The sequence below is a fragment of the Sus scrofa genome, chromosome 17, assembly GCF_054392235.1.
Source record: "Sus scrofa isolate SSC_HxYL_T2T_F1_AM1 chromosome 17, Sscrofa_HxYL_maternal_Yorkshire_Landrace_v2.0, whole genome shotgun sequence".
Classification (NCBI taxonomy): Eukaryota; Metazoa; Chordata; class Mammalia; order Artiodactyla; family Suidae; genus Sus; species Sus scrofa.
In genome coordinates, this window is record NC_139399.1 from 29,568,039 (window position 1) to 29,592,646 (window position 24,608).

At 39.2% G+C, this 24,608-nt stretch overlaps 1 protein-coding gene across 39 annotated transcripts in view; it reads right to left on the reverse strand.

Annotated features, from left to right (window-relative positions):
• The window catches only part of TASP1 (taspase 1), a 392,837-nt gene that overhangs the window by 288,005 nt on the left and 80,224 nt on the right, over nucleotides 1-24,608 (reverse strand). For 24 of the 39 annotated variants that reach the window (XR_014831932.1, XR_014831933.1, XM_085003107.1 and 21 more), the window contains 2 exons: nucleotides 6,311-6,430; nucleotides 203-281 (listed from right to left, as the gene is read on the reverse strand). The exons of 2 other annotated variants lie outside the window; for them this stretch is intronic. Coding sequence is in view for 25 of the 37 variants with exons in the window: in XM_085003107.1 (XP_084859233.1) it covers nucleotides 203-281; nucleotides 6,311-6,430 (199 nt within the window). In the remaining 12 variants the exon portion in view is untranslated. Of the gene's footprint in view, nucleotides 1-202; nucleotides 282-3,574; nucleotides 3,669-6,310; nucleotides 6,431-20,941; nucleotides 23,542-24,608 lie in introns of those variants that run through there. 13 more of the 39 variants (XR_014831935.1, XR_014831943.1, XR_014831942.1 and 10 more) reach the window with 5 other exon arrangements.

Consider the following 24,608-nt stretch of genomic DNA (forward strand, 5'->3'; position numbering starts at 1 on the left):
TTACACTGTGATACTTACATTGGGAAACAATTCTCAAAAGTTTCCAAATATCAAAGATCTTTCAGCCAACAATGTCTTTGTCCACGCAGTGTCTTAGCAAATGCTAAGACACAGAAAGTGTTTACATAAAAATACTGTTTTCAAACATTAAGTGACCTCCAAGGTTGAAGTTATGAAAAATGGTCATGAAAGCAGCAAATACCTGAGGTACTCACAGCTGTGGAGTAGGGATTATGAGCTCCAGTATTTTCAGCCCAGCAGCCACATCCATAAAGAGCAGCCTGGGGAGGGGGGATAGATAAATACTATTTGAGAATATTATATGGAATTGCCAGCTTTCAACAGAAGACAAAAAATCATACCCATCTAATAAAGCCTCGTTTAATAATGACATACAGCAAATGTATGACATACAGAACCAGAGGCTGTAAGACCTACCCAAACAATGGTTCTAACACACTATCAAAACTGTGTATATATATATATTTTTTTTGGTCTTCTTTTTTTGCCTTTTCTAGGGCCACTCCTGCGGCACATGGAGGTTCCCAGGCTTGGGGTCAAATCAAAGCTATTGCAGTTCCGAGCCACAGCAGGGCGGGATCCAAGCCGAGCCTGCAACCTACACGGCAATGCTGGATCCTTAACCCACTGAGCGAGGCCAGGGACCAAACCCACACCCTCCTGGTTCCTAGTTGGATTCGTTAACCACTGCACCACGATGGGAACTCCCAAAACTATATTTTTAATCTATATACTAATCTAAAATTTTTCAGAAAACAGCAAAAGAAAGTTTCCTAGTCTCATGCACAGTAATTTTTTCCTTCCCTGAAACCCTCCCGCCCTCACTGTAGTTTGCCAGTTGTTATTCTACTGGCCCCTTGAAATCACTGTGGTTGCCTTTTAATTTAGTGCTTCTCAAACTAAGTGGTGTGTCAGATTACTTGTGGAGAATGATGACAGGAACCCTGGTTCCCAGATATCCTGATGGTCTGGAAGTTGGTCTGGGAATCAGCATTATTAATCAGGGCCCAGGGGCCTGGAATGCAGGTGGTCCTCCTGTCACACTCTGGCAAACCTACTTTTATTTTTTTTAATTTTATTTTTGTCTTTTGAGGGCCCCACCCACGGCATACAGAGGTTCCCAGGCTAGGGGTCAAATCGGAGCCGCAACACAACAGCCACAGCAATGCGGGATCTGAGCTGTGTCTTCGACCCACAACACAGCTCACGGCAATGCCGGGAAGCCAGGGATCAAACCTGCATCCTCATGGATACTAGTCAGATTCATTTCTGCTGAGCCATGATGGAAATTCCCAAACCCACTTTAAATTTTTTTTTTTTTTTTTTTTGCTCTTTAAGACCATACCCACGGCATATGGAAGTTCCCAGGCTAGAGGTCAAATTGGAGCTACAGCTGCCAGCCTACCCCACAGCCACAGCCACATGAGATCCAAGCCACACGGGCAACCTACACCACAGCTCATGGCAATGCTGGATCCTTGACCCACTGAGTGAGGCCAGGGATCTAGATCCACATCCAATCAGTTTACTAGTAGTAACCTGGATACTAATAGGGTAGTCGAGTTTGTAACCCGCTCAGCCACCCACAGTGGGAACTCCTTTTCCAGGCTTCCTTTAGGGTGGCCTGATGGGAACTGTAATTACGTGCCAAAGGGCCCAGTACATGCTCCCTACTGTCCTAGATTCTGCCATGATAGAGAGAAAGGAGACAAAAAGCCCTGTTCACTAATCACTCTGTGAGGTGGTGGAAGAAATTTATATGTCTGAAACCACCAGGAACACAATAAGCTGCTGTGGTTTTACGAAAGTATATGACAGCCATTCTTATTTGGTTTCCAATAGGGCCACCCTGCTTGTCTGGGTTCATCTCTTCAATATTCACAAGGCTTTCTTGACTTCTTCTCTGCCTTTGAAATCACCAACGCTAACTTTTCCATTTCTTAGTTAGAAATAGAATTAGAAAAACCCTTTGTTACTACAGAAAAATAGGAGGAGGCCTGGCCAAGACTGTTCATTATCATCTGTTTGATAAGAATGAAATATTGAAAACCACGTAAACGTCAATCAGCAAAGAAATTGTTAAATGAACATTGGCATGGCCATACATGGAATTCATTGCAAATCTTAGAAAAAAGAATTAAGTTTTTAAAAAATACTTTTAAGAATAACTATAGAAAAAACTCAAAAACAGGTTGAGTTTTTTTTTTTTTTTAAGCAGCAAACTGCAACAATACATTCAGTATTCTCTGTGATTGATGAAAGTTAAAGATACTCCCATAAGATATTAGCGTTATTTTCTAAAAACTCACTTGTGAGGACTGGGAGAATAAGCTGAGAATGGTGACCGGACGGATTTCAGCTTTCTTTGATATTTTATTCTTTTTTACAAGGATGTCAGAACTAATTTGATCCAATATTCTACCCAGAGGAGGGATTTCCATGAAATATCTCAGGCACTTCAGATACTGAAAAGCTCACCACCTCATACGGGAATATATACTCATTCTGGACACTTCCCATTGAAGGCAAGTTCTTCCTTAGGCTGCTTAAAGGAATATGTGCTTTCTCACAACTTCCACCCACCAATCCTGGTTCTACTTTCTGGAAATATTTTAACCTCCCCCTAAAGTCTTCCAAATTTTTGAAAACAGCTATTCGAAGGCTCTGATCCCTCTTTTCTCTCTCAAAGAATCTGTGAACTGTTCCTCAAGACCCTGAGATGCACACACCCACCCTCTTCCCTAACGACCCTCTTTGAGAAACTATCCAGCGCCCAGTCCAGGATAATTGGAGAAACCATGTTCACATGATCCACAGTTGCCATCCCCCGTTGTCACTGACAATACCCCTCCTAAAAGCAGAACCAAGAACTGAACACAACACCCCTAATGTAGTGGACAATAAAAAATTCATTACTGCCTTTGAAAATACCATTTTTTTTTTTTTTTTGCTTTTTTTTTTTCTAGGGCAGCACCCACAGCATAGGGAAGTTCCCAGGCTATAGGGGTTGAATCAGAGCTACAACCACCAGCCTTCATCACAGCTACAGCAACACGGGATCCAAGCCATGTCTGCGACCTACACCACAGCTCACAGCAATACCGGATCCCCAACCCACTAAACGAGGCCAGGGATCGAACCCACATCCTCATGGATCAAGTCATGTTTGTTAACTGCTGAGCCACAAAGGGAACTCCCAGAAAATACCATGATTTTAAAATACACAAGATGGTTGGGTGAGTGTAGCAAATGAAAGCCCTAAGAGGAGTGACTCAGCACATGGATTTCAGAATAAAATGGGCAGACTTGTGGGATAAGACTTGGGGCTACTACCTAGGACACGTGTTGGGTTGGTCAAAGCCTCAAGAACATGAGATGTCAGTGAAAGGGCCCATTCCTCCTTCACCCAAAACCCTGGATATTAGGCCACTGCCTTTCTATCTCCCAGTTATTCTGAGCAGGAGACTGTACCCCTAAAATAGTAAATAGGGCCACAAGGACACGCCTTAGAAACCCAGTGGGAGTAATAAAAAGAAAGACCACTCATTCTTACTCTTGATTCTCCTAAGTGAATTTCCTCATGCTTCTTCTCCTCAACTTCATGACCAAAATTCATCATCTTTCTTAACCATCAGAAATTGGTTGGGCTGAGAGAGTGGCAGGTAAGAGAAAAGAAAGAATCAGAGACTGTCCCTCTCTATCCACTCCTTTGGATAAAACAACCAACCTTAAGCAGACCTTTAAAAACAACAACAGGAGTTCCCATTGTGGCTCAGTGGTTAACAAATCTGACTAGGAACCATGAGGTTGCGGGTTCGATCCCTGGCCTTGTTCAGTGGGTTAAGGATCTGGAGTCGCTGTGAGCTGTGGTGTAGGTTGGAGACAAGGCTCGGATCCTGCGTTGCAGTGGCTGTGGTATAGGCCAGCAGCTACAGCTCCGATTAGACCCCTAGCCTGTGAACCTCCATATGCTACGGGTGTGGCCCTAGAAAAGACAAAAAAAATATAAATAATGTATTGGGGAAATTAAAAAAAAATTTTAATGAAAAATATTAAAAAAATAAAATGTATCTCAAAATATCTAGTTTCAGCACATTTTTAAAAAATAGTCCTTGATTTTGTAAATAATTGTTTGTGTATTTTGTTTCGTGCTGTCCCATCAAGAAGAACAGCCCTTGACCTCTCGTCTGACGCTGCCATGTTTCCAGGCTTATGTCCTCTCCTCCGTCTGAGCAATAAACCCAAGTAAGAACTGCATCCCTGAAAGCACCATGACCCCTCTCTCCTCCACACCTTTTCCTAATTCTTCAGCTCTCACAAACTGTGCATTCATAAACTAGCCAACCAGGGCAAATCAGTATGTAAAGGTTGTTTTTTTTTTTTAATTCAGGTATTACTGACACACATTACATTAGTTTCAGGTGTACAAAATAATGATTCTCTATTTGTCTGTATTGCAAAACGATCCCCACAATTAGTCTAGTTCATATCCATCATCAGACACACTTACAGAGGTTTATTTTTTTTAATTTTTCTTCCGTTGTGATGAGAACTTTTAAGATTTACTCCCTTAGCAACTTTTAAATGTGTACGTGGAAGTTTTATGGTGTTTCTTTTTCCAGGACAACCCCACGTGCAGTGGCAGAATGGCTTTCAAGATTGTTCAGTGTAATATCCTGCTAACATAGTCCAGAACTATCGTCGGATCTGTTGTTGCTATTTTGCTAACCAAAACAAACACAAACCAGTGAGAAAGTCATGGGAACTGTAATGCAATGAAGGCGGCCTTGCTGGCTTTTCTCCCTCTTTCTCCACCAAGGCATCCAAATCTGATATGCCAAGCGTGGTTTTCTTATTCCAAACTTGACAAATACACAGGGCTTTATAACGTGGAAAAAAATACCATGACCAGACAAAGGCTTTTTATAATGAGTTCAAAGCACTGTACACATGTTAAGTAATCATTCCTCATAAATCCCCTTGTATGGTGGGCAAAGAGTAGCACAAAATTATTATTCCCTTCCCCTTCCCACCATAGGACTATGAGTGGCTTGTCCACAATAAAGGGCAAAACAGGGAATGTCACGTGGGGCTTTGCAAAGATGTCCTCTATGAATTAGATCACTCTGCTCCAAGCACTCACTAACCACCAAGTCCAAAGCAACTGTGACAGAGACTCTTCTTCCAACATGGGAGGCAAAGCACACAGAACATGCCAAATGGCGCTCCAGATGGAATACGAGAAACAAATACTGTGCTTCAACACACTCTGTGCAACTACTTTAACAGACTCCTCAAGGGTGTCCAATTCATATTTCATTTAACAAATATTCATTAACCCCATAAGTAACACGCCAAATTGGTTTATACTCAAAGGGGTTATCAGATCAAATGGATTGTTACATTTCATTCTCACTATAGTACTAAAGGCTGGAGCTGGGAAGTCGGGGGTGAAGAAGACATACAAGTGAACTGGGAATAAGCCAGCTGCACATAAATTAGACCCTTTTTATATCTGGATTTCTTGAGTGGTATGGCATACTGGTGACTTGAAATACTAGCGAGTCTATAAAATAGCTGAAATGTTTAATTGGAGGAGGGATTAGAGGGTCAAAATGTTACTGTTCCTGGAATGAAGGAAATAAAAAAAATGCATTTTCCCACCTGAAAAGCAGGCAGCTCCTGAAGAGAAGGACATTTACAAAGAAAGAAAATGGAAGTCTATACAAATTTACTAAATGTCTAATAAATGCCCAGGCCAGTACCCAACCTACTGAAAGGAGCAAAACACAGCATCACCAGTTGAAAAGATCAGAAAGAACACAACAGGGTTTTAATCTTAGAAAGAATCCGGAACAAGTCTTTGATGGATGATTTATACTACATAAATGTTAGGAAAAAACATCATTTATTTTTCCTAAGGAAAAAAAAATGTCTCTACAGTTTTAAAAACTTGTGAGCTAGAAATTCCATGTTTCAACTTGGAAAGCTAGTTTAAAAAACAGAGTTCCCAGTGGCTCAGCGATTAACAAACACGACTAGTATTCATGAGGATACATGTTCAATCCCTGGCCTCGTTCAGTGGGTTAAGGATCTGGCATGACCACAAGCTGTGGCATAGGTACCCATTGTGGCTCAGATCCCATGTTGCTATGGCTGTGATGTAGGCCTGCACCTGCAGCTCCAATTCAACCCCTAGCCAGGAGCTTCCGTATGCCACTGGTGCAGCCCTAAAAATATATACATAAATAAAAATACATTAAAAATAAAAAGCCCCATAATTACTTACCTGCCCAACTCTCCCTGGATGTTTCAAGGCCAAGCCTCCACTGGAGACAGCAGCAGCCACGTTCCCTTCGTGGTCCACAACCACAGCGCCCACCGTATCCAAAGTGCCTGTGTCGTTCTCCTGCAGGGCAAAATCGGCCTGAGCATTTGCTAAGCACGGTGTGTGACCATGACAGGACCATTGGGGGCAGCACTTTTTAGGACAATTGTGATATAAGAGAACCCGAGCTCGTCTTTAACTGGAACATTCAGCAGTCCCCTGAAATTCTCCACTATGAAATTGCCCCTTAAATCAGGTTAAAGTCAAAACTCATTTTCCAGTAAGAAATCCTGAACCAAGAGCATCTGGTTGCTTTTCTCTAATAACAAGCCCAATGTGTCTTTCTAAGAAAAAGAAAAAAAAAATTAATACAAATCACAGAATATTTCAGTATCTCCTTAATCTGAAAAATTAAGTTCATGATTGAGAATTTGTAGAGGAAAAGATCTATGGTATAAGTGGACTAATAAAGGTCCTTATTAGTATTTTTTAACTATGATATACAAATTCCTAAAAGTTAATATAGTCAGCACAATAAATGAAGAGAGTGACATTTCTAGTCTTGAAGTAGCCCATGTTATAATTTTATTTTATAATTCCTCCCTTGCGAAAAGCTTTATGGCATGCTCCTTTCTTTGCTATATTAAAAATGTGCTTGCCAATTGTATGGCAAAAAACTGCACATTCCTGGGAGGCATCTTTGTGTTTCTGTGTCTTTTTCCAAGTCCCACATGCGTAAGGCATTTCATACATAATGACCACAAGCAGCTGTCTCCTACCTCGAAGATTTCTAGGTCACCTGGGCAAGGCAGACAAACTTAACACTGCGGGATAAAAATCAGAAGTAAAAGAGTTTCCATCATGGTTTAGCGGTTATCCACGAAGATGCAGGTTCGATCCCTAGCCTCACTCAGTGGGTTTAGGATCCAGCATTGCTGTGAGCTGTAACGTGGGTTGCAGATGCGGCTCGGATCCAGCGTCGCTATGGCTGTAGTGGAGACTGGCAGCTGTAGCTCCGATTTGACCCCTAGCCTAAGAACCTCCACATGCCATGGGTGCAGCCCTAAAAAGGAAAAAAAAAAACCAGAAGGGTAGAGGGGGAAAAGTTTCATGAAAAATTATCTCTTTTTCATATATGAAGAAGGGCTAAAAAAAAAAGGAAGAACAAAGAGAAAAAAAAAGAAAAATAAGGGCTACTACAGGTCTTTAGGTTCAAAGTGGTCACGATGGTCTTTTAGGGTCCTGGTGCCCTGGAACCTGAGGCTCCCACCCTCACTTCCCACCTCAAGTATGTGTGAAAGAGCCAAATAACCACATTCGATAAGACCAGCTCTTCTTCCTCTGTGGTTTATGCTTATGCTACAGAGCAAGACGGCATTTGTGCTGAGGGGTCCCTGGCTGAGTGGGTTCCGAAATGCCACAATAAGGCCATCCCCAGAAAAGTCATTGGGCTCCCAGGACCACCTCAGAAGTTGAGCAATACTGAAGAGTTTGGAAATAGTGGAAGCAGAATGCAAACAAAAGATTTTTCCTTTTATTCCTTTTGCTTTTTTAGGGCCGCACCTGTGCCATATGGAAGTTCCCGGACTAGGGGTTGAATGGGAGCTGCAGCTCCAGGCCTATACCACAGTCACAGCAATGTGGGGTCCAACCCACATCTGCAACCTATACCATAGCTCATGGCAATGCTGGATCCTTAACCCACTGAGCAGGGCCAGAGATCGAACCCAAGTCCTCATGGATACTAGTCGGGTTCATTTCCGCAGCACCACAATAGGAAATCCAAAAGATTTTTTCTTAAAGCCAACTAAAACATTAAGAGCCAGAAACTGCCACAAGGAGTAGTACATTAAGTCTACTAGGAGCAGGTACATCTAGACATTTACATATTCTTTGACTTCTGCTCTAAAAAATGGTCCCCATAAATATACTAACACACTACGGCAGTACTTACTTTGCTAGAACAGGTGTAACTGACTGAAATGAGTGCCATATCCCTATGCTCCCTTTTCACCACAGCTGGGAGAGAAGTCCAGCCAATGGGTTGACGTGGCCATGTCCCAGCATATCACAGTCCCACTGGTGGCAGGTTGTCTGACTTTCAAGGACCATTCCCTAGCCTGACTGTAAACTCTCTGAGGAAAGGTCTGATCCACTCTGCTTTGTTTTGCACAGAGCAGGCAGTCAGGACATGCTATTCTTTAATTGGGAGTAAATAAATCATGTCAGCATCCTTGGTGTTGCAAAAACAAGCCTAACAAGTGACCATTCTAACATCAGGGCCTCAGTTTTTCACCCCCTTCTCTCAAGATTCAATTTCACACAAGCCCAAGAACCACCCTTCTTAGGGAAGATTCGCAATAGTCTGGTTCATGCTCTTGGTATAGACAGAGTGAGGTCTGTCACCTGTGGCAGGTAAGATGGAAGCACCAAAGTAAAGAAATGCATCAGACACATTATATTCCAGAAAAGAGGCATGATACGGAAGAGAAATGTACTTTACAGGTGAACACATTTTGTTATTCTCAGAAGTAACTCCAAAATCTTTATGTTCTTGTGACCTCAGATAGAGACTGTTGTGTTCAGGTGCCAAGTCTTTTGTCATCGACAGGGGGGGCTTCTCAAACCTCAGTGTGCATACAAACCATCTGGAGAGTCAGTTTAAATGCAGATTCTGATGGAGTAATCCAAAATCAGTCAAAACTGTACATCTAACAACCTCACCATAATGCTGAGGCTGACGTTACTGGTCCATGGACCCTACTTTGAGAAACAAGGTCTGACAGCATCCTACAAGATCACGATCAGCCAGTGTCTGCTCTACCTATCCTATGGCAAATAGTTTTATGGGCACAAATCTGCTGGAGGAGGAACTTAAAACACCCAAGACCAACATTACATCAGCATGAAAGATTTAAGCTCTATGGTGTTCACTATCAATTGTCAGCATAGCACCATTACTATACCACCAGGAACATACTATAAAGTATTTTAAAGTAGGATCTTCTTGATCTTACTGGTTCTTTTGGAAACACAACTCTCATACAAATAGAGACACTGTAGAATAACTTTCATCAAAAACAGCAACAAAGTCAAGAAAGGGTATTCTGTATTAGCTCTTTTTTATTAACTGTGACTGCTGATTCTACTCAAACATTCTATAAAATAGAATTTTACTAAGGGGGATATGGTAACACATGCACAATGATATACATTATCTGTGAACAATTCTCTTCGCATTTGAATCATGATATTATGAACTATAACGCTTTCCCCTAACCAAACTACTGTGGAAAGACACAAAAGGATTATATATAGATGGATTTGCTATAACTTTTCAAAAGTGAAAAATCAAGCAAGAAAACAGAGAATCCTGTTCCAAATTAAGCTAAGTACTCCTAATGGCTTGCAACACCTGCAACAATCGGAATTACTTCATAAATATTCAAGAATTAGTTCACAGATTTCACATACTGAAAAGCAAATTTAAGGATGATGAAGTAATATTTAACCCATTTTTATGAAGTGCAGATAAATTGAGTGAAAGACAAACACTGGTATTTTGGCTACAATAATTTCACAGAGCTTGTTTGTACAGAAATGAAATCTTAGAAAGCTTAAAAAACACACAAAGACTGTTATTATACAGAGCTACTATTATACTCTTACACTCCATAAATACTTAAAACTACATGTACCACATAGATACACGTGTACCTATTGTCCTTGACTGAAACATGTTATTTGCATTATTTTTTTTTATAAAATTGTGACTACAAAGCAATGGCATAAATTGTAGTTCCCGTCAGAATAAACACAGGTATATAAAGTTGGCCTAGAGATTGCATATGCTGTGAAAAAGACTGAAATAAAACTTTCTCGAACACCAATAAGCTAGTAATTTGTCTTGGGCTTAATGTCAAAAGTTTTTCTTTTTCTTCTTTTCCTTTTTTTTTTTTTTAATATGGGCTGTTTTGTTTTGTTTAATTTCATTGGACTATAGTTGACAAAAGTTTTTCTTTTTCTCACTCCAAACTGGAGATGTCTATTACATGGTTATTGTTAGAATTAAATTAAGTACCACATGTAAAAGAATAAACTCCTCAGAGCAAAGTGCAGATATTTTCCACATGAAAACGAAGCCTCTGACCTGCACTCTAACTCTGAAACCTGCCAAGAGACACCATGTATCAGTTACTTATTAACTTGGTCTTTCTTCTATAGAGAATTACTCAAATATCAAACAGCTAAAGTACAAGAATAATATCTCAAGTATGTAAGTGCATCCCGAAACTGGTTTATGGTGGGATTATCCTAAGACAATAAAAAATACAGAAATACATATTTTTTTAAAAGACACCAACCTTCCCAATACACCTTTGTTATGCTGGTGAGCAGCATTATAATTGGCATGAGCTTCCAGTTGAGGAACGCAGCTGACCTACCCCCTCTGTGACAGCAAGGTCACTGAAGCATAAAGCTTTACCATTTTGAGTATCCTACACATAGAATGACACTGATTACAGGAGACCTAGACCTGGCTCCAGTCTATCTCTTACAAACTAGCCCCCTACAGTGGGGCCACAGTGGGCTCAGGGTACACCAGCTGTGTGTGTAAACAAAGTTTGATTTAGCTAGAATGATCTACTTTCATGTGTCTGGCTTAGCTGAAACCAAGGAAAATTTGGATATAAAAATTCCCAATGAGTATAGCACAGAGAATTATACCCAATGAGTATAGCACAGAGAACTATGCTTAATATTTTGTAATAACCTATATGGGAAGAGAATATGAAGAATATCAATATAGAATATATATACAATAACTTCATATATATATATATATATATATATATATATATATATATATACACACACACACATATATATAAAACCAAATCACTATGCTGTATATCTGAAACACAATATTGTAAATCAGCTATACTTCAATTTTTTTTAAAAAAAGTTTAGGAGTTCCCATCACGGCTCAGTGGTTAACGAATCTGACTAGGAACTATGAGGTTGTGGGTTCGATCCCTGGACTTGCTCGCTGGGTTAGGGATCTGGTGTTGCCATGAGTTGTGGTGTAGGTCACAGACATGGCTCGGATCCCGAGTTGGCGTGGCTGCACCATAGGCCGGCAGCTACAGCTCTGATTAGACCCCTAGCTTGGGAACTACGCCAATATGCCATGAATGCAGCCCTAGAAAAGACCGAAAAAAAAAAGACAAAAAAAAAGTTTAAAAAATTCCCAGTGATGAATGATTTCTCTCTCTCTTCAGAAAATCACCCTTCTGATACCCAATACTATAAATGATATTTCTTTAAGCTAGTCAAGATGTCTATTTTTAAATAACCCTTTATTTTCTTTGTTTAATAAATATGCATTAAAATCTTTGCAGCACTACACAATTAGTGCCAAATATATCTATGACAGAGAAAAAATTATATTATATAAAATCTTTGTCATTAATTCCCTAAATCACTCAAAAAAAGTTAACAGAAGTATTTTTAGTTCAAAATAAAAATAAAGTGCATTAACCATGATTTTAAAAGGCTTTAAGATATCTAGATTACAGCTTTAATTATAAATGCATATCATAACAAAGTTCCATAGGATTACCTAAGAACTCCAAACTCCCAAAGACAGAAAGGACAATGTTTTCCATAGGCAGAATTCCTATGGAGTGTTCTGGGCTTGCAACATTAAAGGTGGAAAAGGCAATGGAGTTAATCTCAGTTTTTAAAATAACTTTACAAATAATAAATTATGGGGTATTCTTACTCCCTTCAAAATGGAACTGTTTGAGAGCCTCCATGTGCATGTTGAGAGAGCACATGTAAGTGATGGCAGAAACAGGTTATTACACAACTGAACAGAGAAAACCACCACAATGGTAGCTTTATACACCTTTAAATCTTTTTTTTAATTCTCATTAATATATTGTTTAATTAATATTATTTAATTTGTATTCATAACGAATCACTGGTTCAGGACAGCAACCCAAGATACGTCGGCGTTGAAATAAAAATGAAGAATGATGATAATTCTGACAAGGTTTCTTAAGATAATTATTAACGAAGGCCATTAAATTGCATTCATTTGGTTAAAACCCTAACAGAATACATCTCAATGGCTTAAAACCAGTTTAAAAAATATAATGATGAATATATCTAACCTGGCTTATTTTCCTGGAATAAATATTAATCACAATTGTAAAATTCTAGATCAAACGCCTTTAATTCTAAGTTAAATATACACACCTAGCTATGACCCAACAATTAAACCCCTAAGTATTTACCCAAGAGAAATAAAAATATATACGACAAAAGACTTGTCAAGGATGTTTATAGTACCTTTAACCACTATAGGCAAAACCTGGAAACAACCTAAATGTCTATCAAGAGGAGAATGGATCCACCAACAGAGCACTGGTCAGCAATAAAAAGGAAGTGGTGATGTACAACGATATGGATGATTCTCTAGATGGATGTGGAGTAACAAGAAGCCAGGCACAAAAGAGTACATGACATACGATCCCATTTACCTGAAGTTTTCGAACAGGTAAGAAGAATCAGAAAATGGTTGTCCTGGGAGGGGATGCTGACTGTGAAGGGGTATAAGGAAACTTTCTAGAGTAAAAGTAACATCTTATATCTTGTTACATGGTTGTACACACATGACAAAATTCATCAAATTACACACTTAAGATTTTGTGTGCTTCACTGTTTTGAGTTTTACTTTCAAAAAAAATCAATACCTGATGTATCTATCTTAAAGTACACAACCAAGAATTCAAAAAGTCATGAAGAAATTTCTCAATGTTTTCCTAACAGTATAACATATTTATATTTATAGAACATTTAATACACATTTGATTGCAAATGTAAGGGAGGGGGTGATGGACCATAAGAAAGAGACAGTGACAAATACAGATGAGAGAAAGTCTAATGTATGTCCAACTGGAAAGAACAGACAGAACAAGTGGGAAAATAAAAAAAATAAAAAATAAAAAATAAAAAAAAAAGAACAGACAGAACAGAGACGTGAAAATAATTTAAATAGGAAATGGCTCGAATTTCCCCAGAACTGATGAAAATAAGAATCCATATCTGCGGGAATCCAGAGAGAAAGGAAAAAAAGACCATTGACAACCGAATGACGGCAGAATTCCCAAAAGCCCAATGGGAGCCCCAAGGCAGTGGAATATTTTCAAGGCACTCAGAAAAGTAACTACAAACCTAGAAGTGTGTACCTAACCAAATTACTTTTTAGGAACAAAAATAAATATATTTATAAATAAATAAATTAAATGTGTTTACCACCAAGAGATTTGCACTTGAAGGACCCGTTCTATTTAACAGAGCTTCTAATCCTCTCTACCACCCACTCACAGCACACCTAATCCCGTTTCTTGGTCTGCTTTACCTTCTTTCCATAACTTGTCATCATCTTCTAAAATATACAATTTATTTTCATGTAATTTAAACGGCCAATCTCTTCCTCATGACTGGAAGCTCTATAGAGGCAGTAATTTTTGTATGTTTTATTCACTAACATATGCTAGGCCCCCAGAAAAGCACTTGACAACCTTAAGTACTCAATAAATATTTTTTGAATGGATGAATGAATAAACGAATGAATGATATACTTTAAGAAGAAGGGAAAGTAATTGCCGTGATCTGAGTGTATCCTTCCCAAATTCACATGTTGAAATTCTAACCCCCAAGGTGATGGTATTAGGCGGTGAGACACTGGAAGATGATCAGATCATGAAGGCAGAGCCTTTGTGAATAAGTTTAGGCCATTCTAGAAGATGCCCAAGAAAATCCCTTGTCCCTTCTGCCATGAAAGTTTACAGCAAAAAGATGGCCCTTTAGAAAGCAGGTCCCCAACCAACCACAAATCTATGTATGCCTGGATGCTGGACTTCCCAGCCAGAACTGTGATAAAAAAAATTTGTTTGGTATTTTGTTTTAGCAGCCTGAAAGGACTTTTGGTGGCTTGTCTTGCCCCTCATCTACCTATAACTAACAAAATGTCATGAAACAGGGTTCCCACTATGGCTCAGCGGGTTATAAACCCAACTAGTATCCATGAGGATGCCAGTTTGATCCCTGGCCTCATTCAGTGGGTTAAAGATCTGGCATTGACGTGAGCCATGGTGTAGGTCACAGATGCACCTTGGATCCCACGTTGCTGTGGCTGTGGTGTAGGCCAGCCGCTGCGGCTCTGATTCAAACCCCTAGCCTGGGAACCTCCATATGCTGTGGGTGTGGCCCTAAAAAAGAAAAAAAAAAAAGTCATGCAATAGATATTTTTTAGTTGAACCTCACCAAAAACTCAAACTTCTTGTCCTCTGAAACTGCCTCTTGCTCAATGTTTATCCATGATCCAGGCTCAGCATATCTAAAGCATTTTTCCTACAATCTCACATGTTTCTCAGATTATTTCCTACTTAGATCTTCCCTAAAAGGAATGCTTTTGCACATCACTCCTAAGTGGGTTCTGTCCCGAAAGCACATCCACAAACAACTGCAGAGAAATCTTTCACTGACCCCATGACAACCAAACTGAAGTCCAGACTCGTTTCTCACAATGTGGAAGTGATCTTGATTTCAGGAGGCTGTGCATGCCCTTGGTCTGGTGTTCCAGACAAACTTCTAAGCTCCTGCCATCAAACATGAAGCCTCTCACTGCATCTATAAAGAAATTATAAACCTTTATATTTATTGGTCACACACTCTGCCACTCCCTGGTTTCTTTTGGTAATACTTCTTTACTGCCCTCGCATCCTATTAGACTGCCCTCTGATCCTCGCATCAGATCACACTCTTCTCATTTTTGACTAACAAGTTCAGTTGCTTTAATTCCAGCCCACTGTCCTAAAAGCTCTAAATAATTAATACCCATACAATACTTTAACTTTACTAGAGAGCTGGCCATCGTCCACTATCTGAATATCAGTCACTGCAGTCTGGGAAGCATGTTCAAGGGAGAAGGGAATCAAGATTATTCAGTGGTTTCACTTCATGGAGGCGTGTGTATCACAGGACTTCCATCACAGAGAGGGTGCAACAGGCTCCCAGCACACACACTAATAGGCTATGAATGCCACTACCTGGGCAGATTAAAAACACATAAGTAAAAGAGCTAGGACCTTACTAATTAAATAGACAGCAACAAAGTCTCTTTAATAAGAGCAGGCAACCTTTTTCAATTTAGTTGTCCAATTTGGCTCTTTCCAGGAACACCTGGTCATGGTCTGGACCTCTGGTCTTTCATTTCAGAGCTTACATTTACCTTCTCTGGATAAAATTACCCTTTTTCTTTTAAAGACCAGAGCTCCACTGCCCTTTGAACTGAGTCTTAAAGCAGTGGGGAATAACAGATAAAGGACTAGAAGGTAAGCTGCACAATCTGGAGTCTGTTCCCGCCTAGGAAACACCATGACAATCGGGATGGATCATTGAAGCGAAAAACAATATTTGACGCTGACTTTAATAACACAGTAATAAGTGACTTTTTTGATATGAGATTTTTAAAGTATGGTAATATTCATTTGACCATATAATTACAAGTATATGCACAAAAACAGAATTTATTACTCGAAATCATAAATATATAACAAGATCAGCATTTTAAAAAGCAGAAAGAACCCACAAAATGCCCCTATACTTATTTCCTTTTTGTTCCTCAATAAATTAAAATCTTACTAGACATTAGAGATAAATAAGAGAATTTCAAAGAGTAGGAAGGGGCTAAGTATATTCTAGATGGTAAAATACTCTCTAAACTAATTATGACAGTACTATATCTCGGAAATGCTAACAACATTTAAATTAAGCTCAATGACATTTTCAGAGACTCTTCAACACTCAAAAGCCTGAGTTTAATGCAAAGACCATCAGGGTAGCCCCCATTCATATGTATTTCAAAATATTCTCCTTATTTGCTTCTAAGTACAGTTACTGCAAACAGATGGTCAGCAACCTTACTTAGAGGGCAGACTGGCTGTGGACTTAGCTCCTCTATGTTCTATTTTACTTTGCCAAATTCTGTGGACAGTTGAATCTTATCAACTGTCATGTTCCCACCGGAGATTGCAGGCTGCCAAAACCAGAGTTTGGTTTGACCAGCAAGTGTACTATTTTTGGTGTTGCACATTTGGGGTTCTGAATACCTGAACATGGAATGTGTACTGCCATCCATGACACCTCTCTAGACGGTCTCACACATTCAGGCTACCTCCCTGACCCCCATAAGCACTGTCCTGCAGGAACTCTGTAGTGCAACCAGCTTACCCATTCACAAGCTTCTAAACCTAGGACTTTCTCTTTCTCCTCACACAGTTATGGAAACTTGACTTGTTATTCAACGCCCAGCTTAAATTCTGCTTCTTCCGTAAAGCCTAACATGAGAAACTCAGTCTGCTTGTGGTGATTTCTTCATCCTGCTAATCCTTGAGCTCTCATGGATGGTTTCATTCTCCTAGCACATACCAAATGGCATGATTCCCCTCCCCCACCTTTCTTTTTGTTTGTTTTTGTTTTTGCTTTTTAGGGCCACACCCACAGCATATGAAAGTTGCCAAACTAGGGGTCTAATCGGAGCTACAGCTGCTAGCCTACACCACAGCTGCAGCAGTGCCAGACCCAAGCCGAATCTGTGACCTACACCACAGCTCACACAGCAACACTGGATCCTTAACCTACTGAGCGAGGCCAGGAATCAAACCCGCGATGTCACGGTTCCTAATTGGATTCGTTTCCACTGTGCCATGACAGGAACTCATGATTTCCTCTGAACCAAACAAAATAGCCGGGGCCTCTCTACTTGCTCCCTAAAGCATACTTAAAAACTTGCAATATAAACAGTACTCAATAAACCTTTTGGTGGTGGCAATGCAGAAGTCAAGGCAAAACAGGTACTGGAAAGAAAAACTGAAGATCCTGTGAGGCTGTGGCCTCTGGTGGAAACTCCACTCAGAGCCCATGCATTCCGCAAGGCCTGTGAGTGACTTCCAGTGATACAAATCAATGGAGCATGAAGACGGAGTACTGCCTATCCCTTGAGCAAATGACATAAAATGACCACAGAAGAGATGGCGATGCTTGTAAAGTGAAAAGGCTCTCAACACTGAAAAAGGAAAAAAAAAAAAAGGCACAATCACAAGCCTCAGAGATTTGTCTCAGCTTATAAGGCAATCCCCACTTCCATTCCTTCCTCCGACCCTCCTTGGAAAATCACACAACCAAAATAAACAGGTACTAGGAAATGGATAGGAATCTGTGTTCTGATAAAGGTCCTTTCTTTTTCCTAGGGGGGAAAAAAAATTAAGTCATGGTTTAATACATTTGGAGTTCCCGTCGTGGCTCAGTGGTTAACAAACCTGACTAGCATCCATGAGGACGCAGGTTCGATCCCTGGCCTCGCTCAGTGGGTTAAAGATCCAGCGTTGCCATGAGCTGTGGTGTAGGTCGCAGATGCAGCTCGGATCTGGCATTGCTGTGGCTGTGTTGTAGGCCAGCAGCTACAGCTCCAATTTGACCCCTAGCCTGGGAACCTCCATATGCGATGGGTGCGGCCCTAAAAAGAGGGAGGAAAAAAAAAAGAGAGTACATGTGTAAAACAGGCATTTTTACCTGCATGACAGGAGAGGGACTTGGTCAAGTTTCTCTGGATGGCTAGATGGGCACGCCCCCTGGTGGACACTTCCTGGCTCACCTCTGGAATGGTTGGTAGCAACTGTGAGCTGTTTCTAAGACATTATTTTCCAAAAATTATTCCCTCACTTAATATTATTAGTAATATTTCTGATAACCTAACTCTTCTTTCATTACATCTCCAAATACAAGCTTATTGTTAAAAGTGAGGCATAGCTTTGGGCTAATATGTTTGAAAGCATTAAATGAAAGATTCAAACTTATCTTGAAAGGCTATAAAATTAAAGAAAATAACATATGCTTTGCTCTCTTGAAATTAATATTAGAATCACTGATGACAGTGTTTAAGATAGTATGTTGGAGTTCTCGCTGTGGCACAGTCGGATGAGAGGCATCTTGGGAGCACTGGGATGCAGGTTTGATCCCTGGTCCTGCACAGTGGGCTAAGGATCCAGTATTGCCGCCACTGTGGTTTAAGGCACAACTTCAGCTTGGATCTGATCTCTGGCCCGGGAACTCCATATGCCATGGGGTGGCCAAAAATGAAAAAAAAAAAAAAAAAAAAAAAAACTTAGTGATGTTAATTGAGTAAAGGCATGGTTTCTAGGCACTGTGATGGGGATTTAAAAAAAAAAAAATCTCATATCTCCATATGCTTAGACAAATACAAAACAACCATACAAACCAATCTCAAAATGGCAAAGGTATAAAGTAGATAATTCAATTCAACAAGCATTTATTGAGTGCCCAATACATTACAATATAGAAGAAAGAAATTTGTTTTGATCTGGATGGCATTTGAGCTGGTCCTTAGAGAAGAACTTGGATTAGAATTTCAGTAGGGAGAGAAGTGGCTAGTATTCCATTATTAACTATAATTTTATCCCACAAAGGGAAAGAGACATGAGCATAATTCATAAATAAGAACTTTCAGCAAATTCATGAAAAATCAAATGGAGAAATGCATTTGATAAGAGAAAAAAAAAGATTATTCCAGAAGATAAATAACAGAAAAATAAGTTAGGAGAAGTTTCAAGAGGGTTCATAAAGTCAGGTTAAAAATTTGGGTTTTAATCCACAGAAAGTAAAGATTCTATTAAAGTTTCTCCCAAGAGAAGGACAAAACTAATGCAGGTATTTTTAGGGAAATACATCTTGGCATAATACACAGAATTAAAGAGGAATGGGAAAAGGCTAGAAGCAGGGAGGCCAGTTATGAAGATACTGCAAACATCCAGCCATCAGGGGTGAAAATATATGGACTTGAGGGTGGGAAATACATCAAAAAGAAGCAAGCAAAACAAACAAACAAACAAACAAAAACAGTGCCTGTATTCGTTAAACCAATGTTTGATGAGCACTTATTATCTGCCAAGTTAAGAAACCATGGTAACCAAAACAGATACAATCCCTGTCCTCCTGGAACCTGCACTCCAGGGGAAGAGAAAGAGTCAATGACACACTCAGAGAGAGGCAGCTGGAGCAGCAGCAAGGGGAGAGGCAATATTCCAGGGATCTGGAATCATGGAGACAAAAGCCCTGACTCATGCAGAACCTTAACAGTGCAACCTGGATTGAGGGTAAGAGAGCAAAGCATGCAAAGAAAGACAGGCACTTGCTCCTACAGAGTCCTGTGAGACCATATTTTATTCATAAGAGCAGCTGAAGGTGACTGAAGAGCTTTAAGAGGGTCATGACAAAATCAAATTGTACCTTTAAATGATTCCAAGAGAACATGATGGAAGATAACATGAGAAAAAAAATGTATATATATATATATATGTATGCATGACTGGGTCGCTTTGCTATACAGCAGAAATTGACAGAACATCGTAAATCAACTATAATTTTTTTAAAAGTAGTCATTAACCAGTCAAGACTTTAAAAACGCCAGATAGTTTTCTCCCAATCTAACTAAGCAATGGATCTTATGATCTGAAACATACTTATTATTGATCTGGGGGGAGGGGGTGGTGCACGGGCACATTCATCTTTCCATGTTCTTGGTCTATTCTGCTGATCCTACTAGCTATACAGGTGTGTCAGCACCACTACGTCTGTGATGGGTCAACACAAGTCATTAGTGCACGGTGATAGCATACAAGGATATATTTTTAAAGTTAGAATCTGATGCTCTTAACATCATAGTCTCAGCCACTTCCCAGGTAAGAAGACTTCTATCTGCAGTCTCGATGAGATTCCATTCCCCGGAGGCATTTTCTTTTAGGAAAGCTATGAAATGGTGATTTGCACATCATACACAAGATCAGCTGAGATTACCCCAATGATAATGAAAGAATGCTCTTTTTTCACCTCCACTGAGTAATTCTGTTAAACACCAAATTTAAAGGAGGCTCCACAGAGCTGATGAACACTAAAAATGGAAGGAGAATTTTCAATATCTGAGGTCAACTTATAACAAGTCTCCTAGAAAACCACAGGTTATTTCTCTTACAAAATAAAAATAGCTGTTAAGTTCTGTTCACACTGATTTCTAGCCTCAATCTTATCTCACTTTAACTTGAAGACTCAGTATAAATTCAGCATAGCTTCATAAGGGTTTAAGGAGACTTAGGAAGAAATCCAAACTATCAGCTATTGAATATGAGAACTTAGAAGCCTTTTCAGAAAAAGGAGAGAAAAAAAAAAAAAATACTGCAATTGTCCACCTATCGAGGGTTGAAAGTTCTGAAGTTAGATAACTGAAAAAATGATATAAAATGCTGCAAACCCTAGACATTTAAAGAAACCTCATCAAATTATATTGCAAAGGAATAGTGATCATCACGCTCTATAATCAACATAAATGTCTGAGGTGGTGGTAATCTAATAATATACTTAAGTTACTGACCTACTTACTGATTTACATGTAAATTCTATAGGCTTAATCAGTAATCAAAACAGTCTTAGGGCAGGAAAATATAATTTCTTTTTTTGTGGAGGGGGAGGAGAGAGGGACGCACTCATGTCACATGGAGGTTCCCGGACTAGGGGTTGAATCGGAGCTGCAGCTGCTGGCCTATGCCACAGCCACAACAACTCCAGATCTTTAATCCACTGATTGAGGCCAGGGATCGAACCTGTGTCCTCATGGATACTAGTCTGATTCATTTCCACTGAGCCACAATGGGAACTTCCATAATTTCTAATATATTATTTACAATTCAAATAAATAATTTCAAATGGAAGATAATCACTCCATAGGATGAAACTTAAATATATAAAGTAGAAACATACATAAAAGGTATATTTCTTTATGTAAAAGAGAAGGCAAAGAGTTTCTTACTTCTGTTTACTCCCATATTTGTGCATTAACCTTCTTCTTGAGAAACATGGCAAGACTCCAGATCAAGTACATTTCTATAAAAGCCTAATTACTTGTTCCCTTGCACACATAATACACAGACATGTATACAAGTACAAATAGAACAATCTGAGGAAAACATGTTTTTTTTTGTGCATTTATTTTCTTTGATCTTAACCTACCTCTCACCCAAAAAATACAGTGATTTAGTATGATACAGTTAAGCGTTTACATAATAATTTCAAGATGGTGGATAAAAGGGAAAAATGTTACCCACAATATACTTCAAAAGAATAGAATATATTTATATGAAGCACACAAAGCAAGGCCCAACATTTCCTTTCTGAAACATGTGGCCAATTTGATGTCCCTATGTGGTGGCTAAAGAACACAAAATTAAAAGTTGTAGCATCTCTTTAGAGTGGTTTTGAACATACAACATTGTATAAAGCATTGTAAGAGTTTCTAAACTTATTCATTAGAAATGAAAGAATGAAAGATACTCACACAATGGAAAAGGCCTGATTATCTTTCATTTCACTACCCTATACAAGCACTGTTTTACCTAAAAAAAAACAATGAAATTAATTGAAAACTTAAATTACTTCATAAAAGGGGTGGGAGGAGGCAAAGAATACCATGTACATCCAACTGTAAAATCTGTTATTAAAGAAAAAGACATGGAAACTATTTCAACAATATGCTTGTGAAAAATGAAGAGAAAAAAGAGGCTTGAAACATCAAAAATGTTGAGATCAAACAATACCCCCAACCTCTTTTAATGCTCTAAAGAATAAAAGAGTCCCTTCTAGTCATAGCCAGGGTTAGTTGTTTGAAACTGATATTTATGAAATCTAGACTATGGTGTGCATTGAGTCTTTTGTTTTCCCAGTGTGAGCATCTCCTCTTGGTAGCAACCCTTTCAGTTATGTAACAATTCAGTCAGTCCTGCAGTACCAGCTAAGAACCATGACTGGCCAATGAGTTAACCACTTCATTCCAAAGGAACGTTTTCCTTTTCCAAAAATGATCAAGATTAATACCAACCCAACTACCTTTTACCTTTTGTATCAAAACAAAAGGTGAATTTACAAAGTGTCATCATGCCATTATACACACCACAAGAAATACTGATAAATATTCTAAAGACAATGAGAATACGCAGCAATACTGTCAGGGGAGAAGATGGATGCCAGTGTGTAGGGATTCCTTTGTAACTCCAGAGGAGCATGCTGAACTGCACCGTGAATATGTGATCAGCAAAACTCAGATTGAAGGAAATGCCACAGGACAAACAGTTCCAGTTCCTTTTCACAAACACAGTCCTCGCTTTCCAGTTTCAATACAAATTTCAGTTACCGCAGCTTAATACCAGTCACTTGACAACATAGTTCAAATTTCAGCTAGTATGGTAACTGTGAGTAATCACATAAAGTACAAACTTCACTACTAGCTCTCCAGTTCAAAGATCATTATGTAAACCAGGTAAACAGCAGGTGCGCATCATGATTAGTGAGCAGTCATGCCATTTCCTTCAAAGTCTGTCACCAATGGGTCACTGGGCACAGACAGCAAAGCATGTAGCTGTGTTGCCTCCTTGTCTCCCAATGATAAATCCACATGACATTTTATAAAAAATCTGACAATTGAAAAAGGGCACTGGCCAACTAAGATGAAAATGAAGCAAAGAAACAAAAAGTGATAATGTCAGGATGAAATTCTAATACAAAATAAATGAAAGTAATGGAATAGATCACCATGGGAATTTTTGACACTGCCACCATTTAAGAGACTCCAGATCTACAGTCAGAGGAACTTGGTGAAGAAAATCTTGTCAACATAAATAAGGAAGGTAGTTGTGACAAAGAGGATGAAGACATCCCAAAGGAAGTGACATTGGCCAAAAAAAAAAAAAAAAAAGTTGATATTAAAGGAACTCTAAGAGACACTTCACGACATGGAAACAGCAAAACACAAAATATTGAAAGTTGATCCAAAATTAAAAAGGAGTTTGACAATTTATCTGACATTAAAAAAAAATGCTCACTCGGTATCATAAGTTTTTTTTTTTTTTTTTTTTTTTTTTTGTCTTTTTGCCTTTTCTTGGGCCACTCCCGTGGCATATGGAGGCTCCCAGGCTAGGGGTCCAATCAGAGCTGTAGCCACCAGCCACAGCCACAGCAACTCGGGATCCAAGCAGAGTCTGCAACCTACACCACAGCTCACGGCAACGCCGGATCCTTAACCCACTGAGCAAGGCCAAGGATCAAACCTGCATCCTCATGGATGCTAGTCCGATTCATTAACCACTGAGCCACAACGGGATCTCCGGTATCATAAGTTATATAACAGAAAGGCAAGCACTATTCAACCTACTCTCAGTAAAGGGTTTTCTACACAGAAAGAACATACTTTAATTTGATGTTCTAGTATTAAATAAATATTCATTTTAATTACTTTTTTTGTTTGTTTCTCTACATATTAAAACCAACAGTGAAAGAGTTAATGTTTTAAAACAGAAATGTTTAAAGGTCACAGAACAAGTGCAACTTTTTGCAATTAAGATCACTTTGTACGGTTTTGGCTTGCACATTTTTATGGTCCAGCACTCCCATGGGAAGTTCAGACTATCACAAGGGAAAGAAAGGGTAAAGAAAAATCCAGAAAAGTTGGGTCTACCCAGAGAGGGCAGTGAAACAGAAAGTAAACAACTACTATTTTTATATTACACAACACTACAAGTAAATAATAATTTTTTCTTTCTCTAGCATGTCTTCCCTCTAAGTCTCACACACACACACAAAAAGCATGGATAAAACAGAGATGCCATGGGAGTTCTGATTGTGGTGCAGTAGGAACAAATCCGACTAGTATCCATGAGAATTCGGGTTCAATCCCTGGCCTCACTCAACAGGTTAAGGATCCAGCATTGCCGTGAGCTGTGGTATAGGTCGCAGATGTGGCTTGGATCCCGTGTTGCTATGGCTGTGGTACAGGCCAGCAGCTGCAACTCCAATTCAATCCCTGGCCTGGGAACTTCCATATGCCACAAGTGTGGCCCTGAAAAGCAAAAAAAAAAAAAAAAAAACAGAGATGCCAATTATTAAGAATGGACAGTTACTCAGAATTTATATTCCTTATTTTGTAATATTATATCTTAAACCCCATGTATTCTAAAAGTGAAGACAAACTTTTTATTTGATTTATGTTCAATACTTAACACAGTATTTGTTTGTAGCAACAAAAGACATATTAGTTGTCGGGAGAAAGATGATTAAAAAAAATTTC